This window comes from Phoenix dactylifera, chromosome 4 (assembly GCF_051530095.1).
Source record: "Phoenix dactylifera cultivar Ajwa chromosome 4, Ajwa_hap1_PhDact_Kaust_v1.1, whole genome shotgun sequence".
Classification (NCBI taxonomy): Eukaryota; Viridiplantae; Streptophyta; class Magnoliopsida; order Arecales; family Arecaceae; genus Phoenix; species Phoenix dactylifera.
Window position 1 is genome coordinate 10,820,491 of NC_143193.1, and position 18,841 is coordinate 10,839,331.

General features: G+C 39.8%; 2 protein-coding genes and 1 long non-coding RNA gene across 5 annotated transcripts in view; 2 read left to right on the plus strand and 1 right to left on the minus strand.

Annotated features, from left to right (window-relative positions):
• The window catches only part of LOC103722590 (uncharacterized), a 31,425-nt gene extending 16,203 nt beyond the window's left edge, over nt 1–15,222 (plus strand). For 2 of the 3 annotated variants that reach the window (XM_026810580.4, XM_008813193.6), the window contains exons 5-8: nt 848–913; nt 9,391–9,497; nt 9,817–9,882; nt 14,592–15,222. In XM_026810580.4, the coding sequence (XP_026666381.1) occupies nt 848–913; nt 9,391–9,497; nt 9,817–9,882; nt 14,592–14,993 (641 nt within the window). In that variant the 3' untranslated portion in view covers nt 14,994–15,222. Of the gene's footprint in view, nt 1–847; nt 914–4,215; nt 5,957–6,040; nt 6,175–6,262; nt 6,339–9,390; nt 9,498–9,816; nt 9,883–14,591 lie in introns of those variants that run through there. The other variant, XM_088719749.2, reaches the window with a different exon arrangement.
• On the minus strand, nt 4,030–7,875 carry LOC149753645 (uncharacterized). The gene is made up of 2 exons (XR_016400206.1): nt 7,228–7,875; nt 4,030–4,658 (listed from the first exon to the last, which is right to left on the minus strand). It is a non-coding gene; the product is annotated as an uncharacterized LOC149753645 (long non-coding RNA).
• A 1,751-nt stretch (nt 15,223–16,973) lies between the features above and the next one.
• LOC103722589 (voltage-gated hydrogen channel-like protein) lies at nt 16,974–17,483 on the plus strand. The gene is given in 2 exon segments (XM_026810581.4): nt 16,974–17,202; nt 17,205–17,483. Coding segments are annotated over 2 exon segments (504 nt in total). The 3' UTR covers nt 17,480–17,483.
• The last annotated feature ends 1,358 nt before the right edge of the window (nt 17,484–18,841 follow it).

Below are 18,841 nucleotides of genomic sequence, written 5' to 3' on the forward strand. Positions count from 1 at the left end.
CTGTGTAAATAGGATATTGAAGCTTTGAAGGTTTCAGTCCATTTATGGAGCTCTCTACTGGGTGGACAAGCCTCACATGATATCGGTTAGAATCCTTTCTAAAGGATTTTTTTTCATATGATTTATGATCTGATGGAACAAAAATGGCTTCATAAGTGTTGAAGCGATGCATTTTTTTGAAGGAATAAAGCCACCCCATTTTTAGAACCCATTCCAGCCTCTATATGTACTATAACATTCATGTATGTACTGATAAAATGGTAAAAACAATGAAAAAATGCACCAGGACAATGTCATAAACATTGTTGTTCTATAATGTACACATACACATAAAGACATATAAATTATGTTCGAGCTAACAAAAAGTGTAAGGTTTTCATGTTTTACATTATATTATTTCGGTTGTTTCCATGAATGTGCAACTGTTTTCTGCATATTACAATCATCCACAAAGAAGACTATCGGACTCTGAAGATAACAAAGATTGCTTTTCATACTGGACTGCGCCATATTGTAAAATATGCACACTATATCTTATAAGCCTACAAAATGCATTTGAGGAAAAAGTGATTTTCTAATGGAAATGGAACGTCACTATAAGCCAAGCATGTCATACCAAATATATCATTGTCTTGTATTAGAAACCTCAACAAATTAGTTTAGTTAATTTCTTGCAGAAAGTTATGAGCTAAAACCAATATAAGGTAGTTTGTTGCTATTTCTCATATATTTTTTTTTATCAAATATTTTTTCTTTGAATTTCATATATTTAGAACGTCTTCTTGACTTTTTTTTTAGAGTTTCATGGCTTTTAATTTGTCTAAATTTGCTTTGTCCTTTGTCACAGGAGAGATTCTTCACACTTTCACTATTTTGACAACTCGCTCCTCAACAGCCTTGCAGTGGCTTCATGGTTAGCTATGTTAGTTTGTTCAATTTCTTGAAATGGAATAATATTCATAAAAATAATTTGTGAAAACAAGGTGTAATGCAAGATATTAAGGCTGCCCGTAAGGTATAAGCTTCACAAACTTCCCTTTGATGAAACAAATAATTAGAAAATTAAGAAACTGATATGGAAGTGGCATAGTAAATGATTAAGCAAAAGGAATTATTTCAATCATGAAAGAACTTTAAAAAGAAAACAAGCTTTTTGATGATCTTTGGTCTGCAATCTTGTGGCTTGCTTTTATGGTAAATTCCTTGAATGTGCATTATGGGATACCTAAAACCACTATCAAAGTTATGATGGAATTTGCTACACAACTTCTCAAAAACTGTTGTTTTATAAATGGGGTACAGATCGGGCTCCTCTGTGCCTTTCAACCCCCAAATGCAAAAGTGCTCGTCTTTCACAAATTGTTTATGCCAGTCATAATTGCGTGACAGATATTACCTTATAAAGCTATCGATGCTCAAATTCGTGGACAGCATGCAATTTATAGATATCTTGGTGTACTATTCACTTCTCTTGATGCACCATATAAACAATACGCAGGAATCACTGCTACATACTTCCTGATGCTAGTATTGTGATCATATTAACAATTGTCAAGACATATTTAGATCTTGCAAATAAACTTAAAATTTGCTGGTAAAAACCAGATGCCAAATTTATTGTGACCTTTTTTTTATGTTGTGCATGCTTGAGTCTTTCCCATAATAGTCTCAGATAATAGCAAAATTTGGATGAAGAATGAATTTGAGAGGATAGATTATGAAGAATGGTGGATCCTGCGAGACAGAGGATCCCCTTCTCAAGTAGTGGTAAACAAGGTCATTGCTAGCCCAAGATCTCGAAGCAAATATAGAAGAACAATCACAAACTTCAGACAAAGAGGAAAGCTTCACTATGTCATGAAAGGCTTACCAACTTCCAAAGACAAGCTTGACAAGCAAAGTTTCATAAGCTAGCTTCACTGAAAAAAGGAACTACTTCTTCTTGTTTAACATACACATGCCAACTTGCAAACATGAAGATTAATGGTGGTTTATGGAGATGTGGTAGAGTTTCTAAAAATTGTCTAAATGGGGTGAATCTAGAAAAGTGAAGAAGATGTTGCCTTATCTCATGGAAGTCCGATCATTTATGAGGGATAAGTAGGTGGTAGAAAATGGTGCTCTAGGAAAGAGATACTTGGATGGTCTGATAATAAATGGGCACATTCAAAAACCAAATTTGGTGGCATTCATGGTGGGCACTGGAGGGAAATGGGCCGATGTAGATGTGTCTTAGGATATGGGTATGTATGCCTTTCTTTAATCCTTTTGTATGGCATATTTTTCTGTCCTGTAGTCTATTTGTTCCAATCCAGGCTCTACATGTTAAGCGCATCTATAAGAGGGGTCTGGTACGATACACACATACTGCAGATTGTATTGACAAAATGAACCTAGTGCTATGCATTGATATGATTGGTACAACGTTATTTGGCCTCTGTTATCTGGTTATGGTTTCTTATTATGTTTTCTTTTTTTAATGCTATGTTTTCAAATGAATTAGGTGAGACTATCAAGTTAACTACTCAAGTTTTTGTTTTTTATGTGTGCTAAAGTCATTAATATGCATATGTATTACCCAAATCATATAACTTGAATATAAAATATTATGTGTGAAAAGCAATTAGCCAACTAAAAATCATAGACTTATTCTACGAGGGGTGTAGTTGGGTATTGTAAGTATGAGTAGTGGATTGATTAATTTTCTATTGAGCAAGTAAAAATCCATTTAAAATGTCATTCAACAATTATATCATATTCTTTAGAAGTTGATATGCAAATGCAATTCCTCACCTTAGTGCATGTGCAAGAACTTGGCAAGCTTATAGATGTCCTCATCGAGTATCAGGTCCACATTGTGTGTCCACTTGATATAATCTCGACACCGCTCCAATATCATATACTGCTGGTAGTGTGCATGGTATTGCTTGTACTCATTGTATTGCATAGGTCATTCCATGGGTATGATTATCACCATAAATGGAGAATAGTGGGACCCCGTAAGGTAGAACAAATAGATAGATCTGAAGCTTTGTGGTCATACCAAGGCTCATGGTTGTACCTGCCTGAAGGAATATATGGAGGGTAGCCATATCCGCTGAACTCCAGATTGAAGCTGCTCTTACTAATCAATCTAGAGGAAAGTATCATTTATATTTGGCGTCATATTAGGCATAGTTTACAACAAGGAATGCCGTACCGGCCCGTACCGGCCGGTACAAACCGGTCCGGTGCTTGACCGGTACCGGAGATATCCGGTTTTCATCCCCGTACCGGCCGGTTCGCACCGGTACGGGTTTTTTTTTTTTTAAAGAAACCACAGCGCTTCGCGCTGTGGTTTCAAAAACCACGCGCGGCGCGTGGTTTTAAGGGAGAAGTGGCCCACGGGCCACTTCTTTCCAAAAAAAAAGTTTTTTTTTTTTTTTTTTGGGAACCACAGCGAGGCGCTGTGGTTCCTAAAACCACCGCGAGGCGCGTGGTTTCAAAAACCACGCGCCGCGCGTGGTTTCAAAAACCACGCGCCGCGCGTGGTTTCAAAAACCACGCGCCGCGCGTGGTTTCAAAAACCACGCGCCGCGCGTGGTTTCAAAAACCACGCGCCGCGCGTGGTTTCAAAAACCACGCGCCGCGCGTGGTTTCAAAAAAAAAAAAAAATTGCTGTGGCCGACAGGCCATAGCTTCTTTTTCTTTTTTAATGGGAAAGGAAGTGGCCTCCGGCCACTCCTTCCCATTAAAAAACAAGGAAGTGGCCTCCGGCCACTTCTTTCCCATCAAATCAACGAAAGAAGTGGCCGAAAGGCCACTTCTTTTCTGTTAATCTGGGATTAACAGCACGATCTTAAGCCTCTCGTTCGGTTATAAAAACCAAACGAGGCTCACTTCTTTCCCAAACAATTTGAGGTTGAGAGGTTCTATTTAAGGTGCGGAGACGGAAAGATTTGAGAGATAGCGAGGAGGAGGTCCTGCCCAAAAAATCCAGCGGAGACTATTTAAGGTGCGGAGACGGAAAGATTTGAGAGATAGCGAGGAGGAGGTCCTGCCCAAAAAATCCAGCGGAGACTATTTAAGGTGCGGTTTTTTTATCCTATATTATTTCATTAATTTTGTTAATAATTTACTTAAAAAAATAGTTTATAAATTACTTAAATAATAAGATAATGCAAAAATTTACTTTATTAGCTTAATTTTTTGATAAGTTGTCCTTTTATGATAGAAATGGAGCCATCAAGAAAAACGAACCCTGCAAAGCGTGATATTGGCTGGTCTTATGGGCGAAGACTTGGAAGTGAGGGGCAACGACACCAGTTTCAATGCAAGTTTTGCGACAAGGTTTTCAAGGGAGGAGGGGTAACCAGGTTGAAGCAACACTTAGCCGGAAATTCCGGTGAGGTTGCTACGTGCCGAAATTGTCCTAACGAGATTCGTGTGCTGATGAGGCAGAATCTTGCTGAGGCCAAAGAAGCGAAGGAGATGGCTTCCAAGAAGAGGGCGGAGGTCGATCGCCAAGCGGCAGAGCCACCTTCCTATCACTCTAGGGAGCCAGAGGAGGTCGAGGATCTAGATGAGGAGGAGGCAGATATTCAGGCGGCCATGCATGCAAGCCTGGATGATCAGTGGCAGCAGGAGGAGGTGGCCAGGCATAGGGCTCGATTTGGGCCCTCTGCATACGAGTCGGGCGGCGGTTCTCGAAGCACTAGACAAGATCCAGAGTTCTTGAGGACAACTTCAGTAAGGGAGGGCGTCGGCAAAGAACGTGGCCGGATTGCATCTATGCTGGATAGTTTTGGTAGCCGAAAGAAGTCATCTAGAGGAGTTCCAGAAGGAGCGACAATTCATGATGTAGATCCGCATGCTCTCCCCAGTAGAGATTCAAGGCAGCAGAGGGTAGACACAATGTGGATGAAGGATAAGAAGAAAACTATGTGGCGAGCTATTGGATCCTGGTTTCACTTCAGCCACATCCCAGCGAATGTGGCAGACAATACATACTACAGGTCTGCCATTGCCGCCATACAAGCTGTCGGTCCCGGTGTAGCTCCTCCAGGCCCGAAGGATATATACGGTGAGCTTCTTGACAACAATAAGGAGAAGCTGGAGAATTGGATTGACTCCTACAAGAGCAAGTGGCCCATATATGGACTAACCATCATGTGCGATGGTTGGACCGGTCCGACCAGGCGGAGCATCATCAACTTTCTGACATACTGTGATGCTAAGACCTTCTTCCACAAGTCGATTGATGCTTCGGCTTATGTGCACAACACCTCGTACATGCTGAAACTTATGGAGGATGTGATTGATCTGGTAGGAGAGGAGAATGTCGTGCAGGTCGTCACTGATAATGGGCCGCAATATAAGGCTGCCGGGCAGGTCTTGATGGAGCGGCGGCCACATATTTTCTGGACCCCATGTGCTGCACATTGTATCGATCTTATGTTGATGGACATTGGAAAGATCCGTAGGGTGCAACAAACGGTGGAGACAGCCCAACGCATTACGAGGTATATTTATAACCATAACTGGGATCTTTTATTGATGAGAAAGTATGCAGGGAGAGAGATTCTGAGACCAGGAGTCACACGGTTTGCTACCAACTTCATCGCACTTGATAGCATACTCGAGAAGAGAGGAGCCCTACGTCAGATGTTTGCCAGTCCCGAGTGGTATGATAGTAGATATTCTTATGCCGGCACTAAAGGGAGCAAGATAGAAGACTTGGTGACGAGACAGCCATTCTGGCAGCGGGCTACTACAATAGTCAAGGCTATCAAACCATTATATGAAGTGCTGCGGGCCGTAGATAGCGAGATCTACCCCCAGATGGGGTTTTTGTATCACATGATGGTTAAGGCAAAGGATCAGATTATGGAGGCAGATCCAGCACATGGCCGGTCATACATCAACATCATTGAGCAACGGTGGGGAGCGCAAATGGGTACGGAATTACATCTAGCAGGTAAACTAAGATATAATTATAGTGACAATTATAGTGATGGATATAATTATATAATTATGCTAAGATAGTCTCGTATATGTGCAGCATACTACCTAAACCCCCGGTTTCAGTACAGCATAGATGGAATTGGTATGGATGAAACACTTCTGGATGCTTTGCGTAATGTGATTTACAAGATGGAGGCAGATCCAGAAAAAGCGGCCCTATGTCTTGAAGAGGTAATTATGATTTAGTAATTACCAGCATGTGTAAGTATATCAGCATCTTCAATTATTAACATGGTTTTCTTATGCTTATTTTTCACAGAGCAAATTATTTAGAGAGGGCAGCTACAGTTTTGGCCAACGAGCGGCTGTCGTCAGCAAACACAATATGAATCTAGGTACGTGACACATCAGGAAAACATTCACCTGGTGTTACTTAGTTACTATTATGGAACTATCATATATGTAATTTTCATAAATATTTTTGCAGCTGAATGGTGGGTGCATTTTGGCGGATCCGCGAGAAATCTAAAGCGGATAGCTATCCGGATCCTCTCCCAAACAGTCTCCTCTAGTGGATGTGAGCGCAATTGGTCCACCTTCGCCCTTATCCACAGCAAACAAAGAAACCGTTTGACGCAAAAGCGCCTCAACGACCTTGTTTATGTGCATTACAATTTGCGGTTGAGGCTAAAGTGCATCCAGGAGGAAGTGGAGCTCAAGTAACGGATCCGATTTACGGGTCCTTCACCGCTGATGACGATGATCCACTACTCGGCTGGCTTGTAGGCCAGCAGCAGGAGCCCGAGCTTGACGAGCCAGGATCGCCTCCACGACCAGCTACCTTCATAGCCACCGAAGTTGGGGTCGATCCAGAGCAATGGGCTGAGCGCAATATTCCACGCACTCCCAGAGCTGATCAGCCGCAGGCACAGGGGAGCCAGACAGAGAGGGCCAGGAAAGGAAAACAAAGAATCCCAATGGAGAGTGTCGAGGAAGAGACTTGGACTAGCAGCAATGAAGGTTCTGGTGGTGATGGATCTTCTAGCCATGGAGGGAGCGGAGGACAGTATGGTACTCATGAGACACAGCCGGAGGGTGGTCTTTATTTCACCGGTGAGTCCCAATTTATGGGTGCTACACAGGATACGGACCACGGTCGACCACCTGATAGAGATCGTGAGGATATTATTGGATATAGAAGACGGGCTCCTCGAGGTCGTTTAGGAAGACAGGATACGACTGCAGATCCGACAACATACGGATACGGATTCTATTATCCACAGCCTCAGCCTGACGAATACGGATATGGTGCATTGGATTTTGCTTCCGCCATATTTGGATGGGCCCCTACACAATCAGAGGACACCTCTCAGAGCCAGAGCGTGAGCGAGAGATTCGACAGTTCTTATAACCTGGCGCGCGTTCCTTCTGATTGGGTTGATTTGCCTCCTCCTGATTATACTTATGATCCAGATATCTACGAGAGCCATCGGTACTCGTCCCGATTTTAGATATCCTAGAGTACTTTAAATGTATGTAAATGATTGTATCTTAATTTGAAGATATTTTATGTGTATGATTTTATCATTTGGAACGGGAGGAAAACATAACATGCAATCATGCATCATATATGTTTCAAATTTCAACCCTAAATTTAAATATGAAAATATCAAAAATCATGAAAAAAGTAATAAAAAAACATCAATTTTCACTTAATTTAAGATCCAACAGAGACAACATTAAAAAAAAAAAAAGTCTGGCTCGCGGAGCCCGGCCGGTACCGTACCGGTCCGGCCGGCCACCGGTACGCCGAGCCGGACCGGTACGCCGGACCTTGGTTTACAATACTGTATCGAACCGCCCAATCTGTTTAGTATCATATAGTATCAGCTACAAACCAGAAGGTTCATGGTCTTGGTATGGTTTTTTGGCCTAAACCAGAGTGTTCCAGGTGGTTTTGCTCGATAAGGATCCCATATTGGTTTGGGGCCTCAATAATGGGGGAGAAAGAGCTTTTCTTCCTCTCTTTCAAGGTAAGAGAGGAGGAGAGGAGAAAGAGAGGGAGCTAGTAGAAGAGTGGACAAGACGTCCAATCTAGGGAAGGGCATCTTTTTTTCCTTTTCTTTTTTCTGTTACATCCCATAAATGGGAAAAAATTGGCAAAATATTGGGAAATCATGCCAAAATAAAACTATATTGCATTTTATGTTTTCAATGTTATACTTTGTTAATTTAACATATCTCATAGTTATGCCAGTCTTTAGACATGTACCATAAAAAAAGTTAAAGTACATTGCATGTAAACATCAAAAACAAACTCAGAAAGCTAAATAAAGGAAGCTTAAAAATCTTGAAAATAAATCTTGGAAATAAAAACAAAATACAATTTTCGGCCTGGTATGATATCAAATTATCAATACTATATCCTACCGGTACATGGTCCATTATCGTGGACCTTGATACTAGGTATTTTGAGCATTAGAGATGGACCAATATATTGGAAACAAACTTAGTCTAGAATCACTTGTACTTGAATTGCAATGGGATCCTTGTTGATGCAGATATTTCAATAAAAGTTACAATTTACTTTTCATTGTTTCAACTAATTTGTAGAAATTTATTCCTTTGAACTCATAAATTTTCTTGGTCTTCACTCTTACCCTTGTCCAATCTATGTAAACAATACTCTTGGCAATAATATTCACTAATTGTCTTCCTCCTCAACATGCCCAACGAATCGATCTCACTTAGTTGTTATCTAATGTTTTCTAGGGGAGTTCTATTCATGCTTTGTTGCTGCTCGTTGCTCTTTGTGTACTACAATTTCCCTAGTAATAGTTTATTTACCCTATCATTTGATATATTGAATTATTGATTATGTTGTACCAATCAAATTGTATTGTTTTATTTGTTTTCTTATTTGATAGCATGCATGAGTATTCTCTAAAACTTATTTGAAATTAAAAAGTCATTTATATATCTTGTTCGCTGGAATCTTCTACCTAGGGTAATGCACATGCTTCGGAATCTTCTCAGAATCTTGAATCTGCGCTCACTTCCTAAATGTTTCTTTACAAAGGCTTTTTTAAAATATCCGCTTCCCTGAACCCGCACCTTCTCTTGCACCCACACTCAATTCTGGCAACTAAGTCTTATACTATGTTGATGATAACCGTGTAAGCTAAATCTCAAGATAAAGAAGAAATGATGGCAAAATTCTAGCTTAAGCTTTTTGTTATGTTGTTTAGTATTATTTAATATTTACTTATGTTTCTTGTTTCTTTCTATAAAGTAATAATAAAGTATATTGGCTAATATATCCATTCAACCTTCCCACTAATTTTGCCATATTATCAATGCTTTTTTTTTTTTACGGGAAACTATAGTTATGGAAGTTATAGGCATAATATATTGCTTCGTGACTCTTAATATGCATTCCAACTGCAGATAGAATGCCCGTGATCTTGGGAAATAAGGGCTCCATTGATGTTTGGCTAGAAAAATCCACACCAAAGCTTGAAGCTGTCCTTGGGCCATATGAAGATTCTGATCTGGTAAACTCTGTTATAACATATCTGGCATCCTGTACCATCTTGTGGGAACTTTTTCTGAAGACCCTTGAGGGAAAATCTTTTGTACCTGAGACCAAAAATATGAACTAGACTATGATATATTTATTGATATAACTATGATCTTCTTCTTTTTTACTGTTATACCAATTCATGAAAGTATTTCTCCAAACTTTTTGTTTGTCACCATTCTGATTGTTTCTCATTTACATATACCAAGTTTACATATACCAAATTTGCTAGATTTAATGATTTGGTCATATGTTGTTGTTAATTTCTTTTACTTGTAACATTTGTTGCTTAGGTTTGGTACCCTGTGACCACTGCAGTCGGTAAACCATCCTTTGATGGCCCTGAGTGCATTAAAGAGGTATTGTTTTTAAGCTTGTATTGATTTAAACTGGCCCTTTTAACTTATGGTAAGCAATGACAATTCTTAGTATGAAAATGTTGAGGAAAACAGCATACATGTTTTCAAATTCTAGAAATATTGTAAAATTACTTGAGATTCCTATCAACTGGTACTGCTGATAATTTCTCAGACACTTCATACATAGCAAGGCACTCTTGTCACCAAGGTAACAATGTATCTTTCACCAATGGAACTTGAAAAATTCTGCAATAGAGATGAAACTCTATTAAGTCAAATGAAATATATTTTCAGGTTGACCTTTTATATTGTTCATCATGAGTTGTAATTTTCCTTTTATTGGGTCACTATCTCTGGGTTATGTCTGCTCTTGGAAAGGATAAATAACTCAAAAAGGGGAGCACTTAAATTACAGCCTACATAGAGGAGGCTACAGTAAGTTTTATAACAATATAATATAAATTCTATTCTCTTGGAGAAAGATACCGCTGTAGCATCATGGCTATACTTACTGTTACTGCGGATTAAATGAGAAGACTCTTTCCCATAACTTGATGTATATCGACTTAAGGAGTCTATGTAATATTAGTAGGGTGCTGATTTTGTATTTCTACAAAAAGTTTTAAATGAGAAAGGATGATTCTCTTTGTTGTTTTCTTCTTTTTTTTTAATTCAAGAAGGCTTCTCTTCTTTTTTTCATGTTGGAATTTTCTTAGATTAACCAATGGTAGCTTCCAACTCATAATTTTAGATTTCTAATAGGAAATTTTTAATGAGAGAAGATGGTTATCGTTCTTCTTCTTCTTCTTCTTCTTCTTTCAAGAAGGCTTTTCTTCTTTATTTCATGTTGGAAATTTTTTAGGTGTAGCTAGTGTAACTTCCAACTTATAATAAGTCACTAAACTAAAATAATTCAAGGATGTATTGACCATGGGCAGGGCATGCTACTCTATATCATCAATAGAGCAAGAGACATGATTTTGCTTCCTCACCTCTTGGAGAGAAGTGAATATTGTAGGAAGATATCTGTAAAAATTAGAGACCTCATCCAAAAGGAGTAGCTCAAAGTTATTATTTGGGCTCCTCAGCCTTGCTTAAATATCCAAGACCTTTCCAACGCGTAATTGATGTGGGAATAAATATGCATGTGCGGGTCCTCGCATGCTCCCCTTGTTTAAGCCTTGGTATCTTTACGAGGGAAAAGGGTCCAATTACAAACACTATGATCGACTTGCGGCCAACTCCAAAAGGGGCCCATGCTACAATCTAACGTAGACACATGTGCTAAGGTAGGTTAGCTCTGATGCCATTTTGTAATAATATGGGACCTCACCTCACCCAAAAAGGGCTCGCTACAAGGTTATTATTTAGTGTCCCTGGCCCTATGTAAGGGCCTAAGATCTCCCAAACATGCACCCAATGGGGAACTAGACACATGTCCTTGCAAGTCCTTAATCATTTTGTCAGTGTAAAATGCATAGTAATCCATCTTAACTAGAATCAACAAAATTTAAGCATGGTATAGAACACCTAGAATCTCATTAAATACCAAAAATAAAGTTTTGTTTTGGGTTTCCAGCCAGCCTTAGCTCATTTATTTGGCATCCCTTTCCAATTGCAAGCAGACCAGGTTTCAAAGTTCAAACCCTAGTGATGGCATCACCACTGCATTTTCAGAGAAGATTTTGTTTAAGTTCCTTACCTATGGTTGAACAATCCCAAAATGGACATTGCTGCTAGGTGTGGGGTGCTGAAACATGTGCTGCATACATATCAATGGGAATTTGCACTAAAAATAATGATGTTACACATCTTAAAGAAAATGTACATCAATACTAAATAAATTTGGATTTTTCAAGACATTAATTTGGCTTGTGTATTTATTTTCTTGAATAATTATTCATTCCCCACCCTTTTGTTGCTTAACAATATTTTGGAATATTTGTTTCTTGACATTTTAGAATTGTTGATCATGATTAATATGTCTTGCCATTTATATTTCATTGGTAGGTTGAAATTATTGTAGGGTTGTGGCTATGTAATACATATGTATATACATGTGCATACGAGTACATGCGTACAGAAGCACATACCTACATACTTACATATGTATATATTTAGTCTAGTTGATAGATGCCCATAAAGCAGTTTTGTAATGAACACCGCAGTTGTTATTTATGATATGTCAACATCTATTTAGTTACTTAAATTAAATATATTATCATAAAGGATATGGTGTCAAAAATTACTTTCAAAATATGGGTTTACTCTTCCAAATCCATTTTGTTTGGTTCACCACATCCTCCTTTCTCCAGCTTCTTATTGCCACATCTTGCATCTACCTCTGTGAGATGCACCTTCCATGTTTCCTAGATACATATTTTAGCTACTCATGCATTAGATTATCTTCTTAAGTATCAAAAGTGTAAATCAGCGAGATATGTGGTTAATGTAAAATTGTAGAGAGAGAAAAGGTTGATGGTCTTCTTTGAAAAGTATAAGAAGTTTTGTGTATGTAGAAGGTTTTATAGATCTGGATTTTATTAATTACGCAATCACAATATGATATATTGTCTACTAAAATTTCAGCAGTCATGTAAATGAGGGGCCCTGGTGATATGTTAACTTTTTTTTTTTAATATGAAAATGTAGGCATAAAAACTGGCAGGGGCAGTGCTAATTTAATTTTCCCACCCTCCCTATGCTAACCGCCTATTAAGCCTGATATACATTGTCAACACTTGCCTTACAGCTTAAGTTTTTTGGGATCAAATGCTTAGTTAATATGGTATCAAAGGTAAAGGTTTATAGAACTTTTGGGTTCAAATCCCTCCAAATCAGCTATTTATTTGTTATCCTGGCTGTCATCTTAGTTCTTACCATATCTTGTTTATCCCCCCACATGCATGGTCCAATGCACATGAGCAGGTTTCTGAGCCTGATTTCTAGTATTGACCCATTCCTTGATAGCTTAAGCTCTTGGGTTGAAGTGGTTACTTAAGATCCCTTAGTTGAGAAAAGGGTGTGAAGCTTGTATGGGAAGGACCTACAGAATCCAACTTGTTGTAGTTCCCTTGCACATTGGCTTCATGTCTCATGGTAATGACCATTTTAGTCCCCATTTTTAAGCTTCTCCATATGTTGGAGATGGAGATCCTAAGATCTTGAATCTTGATTTAAGTTTAATCCCATCAATTCTCTTACTCTACATGTCTATTATTTTAATAGCCTATTGAGAGATGCATTTTAAAGTATTATCTAAAACTTGAATCTCACACTAATGTTCATTTATGCTTGGAGAAGTAGATGTCACGTTATTTTAAAATCTTAATCTCCAACTTGGGAGGCACTGGTCTTGTTTTTATGGCCCGTCTGTCACATCATTTCTCTTACTCTATACATCAATTATCTCATATCTATTACGTCAAAACTGTTCTTTTTATACGTCTTTCTCAATACTCTTCAGAAGCATCCAATATTATTTCAATAGTCTTGAAACCTTAGGACTCTTTCCACTCAAAATCTTTAAGCTTCAAGATTCCAAGAATCTCAGCAACTCAACCGAGGTCTGTGGAAAATAATTTGGACCCTACCACCGTGTGTGTGTGTGTGTGTGTTTTTCCAACTTAAATTCTAAACTTCATAGCCTGAGACTTAGTTCTCTTTCTCATAGTTCCTTGCCCTCAGTACCAACTTTCATCCTCTCATTTTATGAGAAATTAATACTAGTTTAAAGACTCAAGGACAACAAGGTGGAAGGCAAATGCTAAAAAGCTTCTATTTATAGTTTGGATTCCATCTCTTCTGTCTGCATTGATGAAACTTGACATTGATGTCTTATTTCATTTGAGCTTTAGTTTCAAGTAAGATGCTTTGAACCATTGATTGTCATTATAGTAACAAGTAACAACCTTGCCTCCAAAACAGAATTTTTTTTGGTTCTATTCCCATACTCTGGATGTATTGGGAAAGTTTCTTGGAAATAACCCCAATAGTCTTGCATTTAATTCTTACGACTGAAATCCTAAATGGAAGATTTGGTTTATAAAATGCATTAATTTTCCAAAAAGCACGAAAATGGGTGATTTAGGTGCACACTTGCTGTGATCCTCGCTCTAAACAATTGTTTAAAGATGATATAGGGAGTGTATGCTAATATCGTGAATGTATTTTCAAATTCCTCTGCCATAAAGTGGTGGGGGCAATACTGAAAAAGGAGATGGCTCAGTGGTGTGACTCCCATTGGAGTAAGATCTGATGATTGGTTTAAGTTGAATTCGATAGTCTAGCTTCCTTATGGCTTGGGCTGGATAAGTCTTGTAAGCTAGGTTAAAATTTCGGGCCCCACATTAGGCAAACGAATGAATTAAATCTTGGCTTGTATAGACATCGACTTGTTAGCTAACTTGAAAATCCTTGGCAGCTGGCAGAGCTGCTCATGTAATTGGAGCCCTATCCATAATTGGTGTAGGAAACTTATATTCAAAAAAGGCCCTGTTTGGATGCACAAGAGAAAATAAATTATAACCTAAAACTCTACAGAGTCAAATTTAGATGCTAATTGTCAACTTCTCTTTGTTGAATGTATCATGCTGGCATGCTGCTGCTGCTTTGGACTCTTTACAGTCAAATTTTGCACTTTGGTTCTCAAACCAAGTTGATTTGTTTTTCTTTTTTATACTTTCAAATCTGCTGTTTTTGATCTGCAGATAAAGCTGAAATCTACTGGTGAAAACCCAATGTCAAAGTTCTTCGCAAAAAAGAAAGTTGATAAAAGCCAGTCAGAACCAGAACACAAGAAATCATCCAATGAATTTCCACAAACGGATGCTTTTGGTAGTGTCAAAGATGAACCTGATGCTGAAGAAACTGAAGAACTCACTAAGGAGGAAAAGAATGGCAAGTCCGATCACTTTGCACCACCCAAAGGGGAAACCATTGGACCAGATGTTTGTGGTATTAAACGAGAATTTGAGGAAATGGCAACTAATTCTATATCTCAGACTGAGACTGCGATTGTCCTGCCTGCCAGTCCAGTGAAGAAGGGAAAAAGTGTCAAGAGCACTGGTGATAGACAAGCATCACTGCTTTCATATTTTGGGAAACGCTAGAGCTTGTTGCATCGACACTAGCTTGTTTTGTTTTTCTGTGTACGTTGTTGTCACATGTCTTGTATAAACTGGAAAATCCTTATAGTTTATGGTGTCAATCTTCCACTACTTTTGTAACAACTTGACCACTGATGGATGCTTTTTGTTGTAACTCCCACTAGGGCATGCTTATCATACATGTAAAGTTGATCTAACCAAGGAAGAAATTAACAGAAAATCTGATTTGATATATGGCACATATGATCAGCACACTGAGTTGTTGATTACTTTGTCAGTCGGATTAAAGTAGAACTGCTTTATAAACAACATCGAAATTCATTGCACCACCTTAATTTCTTATGATATTGGTTCCTCAGACAAAGGACGTACCATTCACAAGATCTGCACACTTTTATTATCTTTTACAGCTTTCAGCCGTTTGATTTAGTTTCATCCCATAAAAAGTTGTGGTTATGCATGTCAGATCATCGCCATTCGATCAATAATGCAAAAGTAGTATAAACCAAGTCATGCAGACTTTAGGCCAGGCTTTGAGTGCCAATTGAACACCAGAATTAAAATCACTATCCGGGTACTTAGGGCGGGGAATTGTGCACATAATAGCTGCTCCAGGCCTCGGACCCTCACCGTCTAAGCTTTTTACAGCACGGAGCAATGGCCCTCATCGTTAGTTAATATCATATTCCAAAATTCAATGCCTGAAATTCAGAATAGTATTTGACAAAGCTCTAAATGAATTCAAATAGTTGAAGCTTCGAAGAGAAAATTAACAAAAATAGTGTAAGATAATAAATCTACTTATACACTAATTTCTTTTAAAAATAGCTTGCTACAGAAAGGAAAAACAAAAGTGCAAAAACACTATGATCGCCTGCTAGCACCATATCATGTCACGAATTTTATAGTTCCTAGGTATCCATAAGAAAACTATAAGTTATATAATTATAAATAAACGACAATTTCTAATATGAATTTGAATATAATCACAAGGTTGTTTAAGCAAGGAAATATATGAAAGTAATACAAGGGTACTTCAAATTTGAAGAGTATGATTACCACAATACCTTTCATTGTCAGCGCAAGTAGTAACCATCGAAAGCAATTGGTGTTAGCTCCATCATTCATGGTAAAGAAACAAATCCAATAATCCCTTCAGCGAGTTGAACTTGACAAAGATGATTGTTTGAGAATCTTATCAAAACATAATAAGGCTTCTACTCTTCATTTGTTAAGCAATGCAATATAAGCTGTCCCGATTAGCCATGCCATTGAATTAGGTTGAGCTGGCTCTGGGCAGATCAAGCCTAGGCTCTGCTAAAGTTTAATTTTTCTTTCCTTTGTTTTTTAAAGGAAAGGAAAGATGAGACCCAGTCAAATTATTAAAGAATAAAGAATATCATACAACTACAAACTCCTCCCATGAAGGAGTGGAAATCACATTAACCGATGCCAAACAGGTTGTCCTCTCTTTTACAACTGTCCGTATTCTTTGAGTTGCAACAAAGTCTCCAGTCCTCAAGAAAATTACATACATTGTCAAATAAAAACTCTAGAGAACCCAAAAAGATTCTACACTAGTCTTGCTCGCCTTTCGAACCTCGAAGGCTCAATGAAAGAAGGCGATTGCAATAGAAAAGAGAAACCATAGCTAGCCTTCAACATGACAATTTGTAATAAAGAAGTGATTGGTCTTCCCCTAACCAATACCTTTACCCCGCTTCACACTTTGTACTTCCTCACAGACCCATCTTGAATCACCCACAATCATCGATCCCAGATAATCTTATTGAAAGACATGACAACTCGAATCCACTCTCCCATATCCCCACCTTTCCAAATCAACACCCACCGAGGCACTCGAGTCCTCCATCCAACATTTGGTGGCTAACTCGCAGAGAAGGCAAACATGGCATCTCCTCTTCCTCTACTTTGGCTGCCCCGCAACCCAAGGAGGAGAAACTCAATGCAACTCCACAAGGGATGCCCACCCTCCTGACTGCCATTGTCCTCATTCTCCTTGACCTTGCATTCACCATCCTTGACCTCTCCTCCTCTCTCCTATCTTGCTCCTATCACGATAGGAATAAGGAAAGCAATAAATTGCATCACTAGAGAGGCGTTGCCATCTTGAGCCTACTCTCTGCAAGGATTCTAGCATTGGCGATGGCTCTTGGGAGCTCATTTTTTGTGCATCCGAGGCTTATCATCGATGACTGGTGGTGACCGGGGCCTTTTCTTTTGAAGTGGTGGCCCAGGGGAGGGTCGCCGGGCTGCTCGTGGTGGTGAGCCTATGGAGGGTGGTGAGAGTGGTGGAGAGCATGTTCGAGCACAGCAGCGAGGCCATTGAGGCCAAGATTGAGGAAGTAGTGTCGCAGTTGGAGGAGCTGAAGTTTGAAAACGGAAGGATGAAGAGGTTTGTGGCCGAGAAGGATGGTAGGATCAGGCAGAAAGAGGAGGAATTGGCAAGTCTGCGGATATTGGTTTGATGCTTGGTGGAGATTTGAGCGACGATCCATCCGGGAGGCTTGGGTTGTATTTTTCTTAAGTATTTTTCAATTAAAATTATATTTTCTGTTTGTATTTTTCTAGTTCCTATCCTTTGGATTCAAATTGACTTCACCAGTAGATGTTGAAGTCCTCTACCAAGGAATTGGACCTGTTAATATATATCCCGATCCACTCTACTTTCATTTCTCACACTTGATTGATCTGGTATAACCGTGCTTTTTTGTTCCTTGGCAATTATATTTCTTTTTTTTTTTTTTTTTTGCTAATACGGATGGATCATACCTGATGGGTACGGATACACCCAATAAAGTCAAAAAATAGGATACCTCGGAGTGCCAAAGGCAGCTCCTCATCTACAGTCCACAAAGTGCCTCCGGAATGACTAGCTACATACGCAGCCACCCAATCCGCCGCACCATTGGCTTCACGGTAAATATGCTTGGCCTGAAAGGCCCCTCCATCCCTCACTATAGCCCAAATGTCCCGGAGCAAGGGATGGTCGCTACCGTCACCCTAAGGTCCCCCCTGGATCCAACTGATAACGGTAGCAGAATCACCCTCCAGGATGATAGACCTAGCCTGTAACACACACCGGGTGTGACAAAGGCCCGCCCAGGCAGCTCTCAGCTCCGCACTCGGTACCAAGGTGTCAAATAGCTGACTACCCCTAGCAGCCACAACCCTAACAGACGGGTCCCGAATAACAAAACTCGCGCCTCCCCTAATGCCACCATCCAAGACTGACCCATCAAAGTTGACCTTGAGGAAACTCGGGGGCGGGGGCTCCTAGGTGAAAAACACCGTGCGGGAAGCTGCCGAAGCAGAGTGGGAGCTCCAGATGTCCTGAGCTGTCAAAGTCCCTCCAACGGGGGTGATGTGACACAGCTCTGTCGCCTGACAGCGGGCGCTCTCGACTACAAATCTTGGCGACATATGTCGTTTGCCGAATGTACGAGCGTTCCTGGCCAACCAGATCTGATAGGCGGTATAGCTCGCTCGAACCACCACCTGACTAAGCGTCGGGGACTCCGAGCCCTGACGCATGGACTGTAAGAACTGGTCTCTACAGCTCCAAACCAACTGTGGGACTCTTACCAGGCGCCAAGTATCCCTCGCCCATGTACACCCAAACAGAACATGGTCTACCGTCTCGACCGCACCGCACACCCCACACTCCAATGGGATCCTCACTCCTCGTCCACCAAGTATAGCTCTCGTAGGGAGCCGGTCCCAAACCACCTTCCAGAGGAACAACGCGACCCTCGGGAGGATGCCCAATCGCCAAATCCAGGCGCAATCAAGACTAGGCTCATACTCCTGCCTAAGAATGCGGGAAAGAT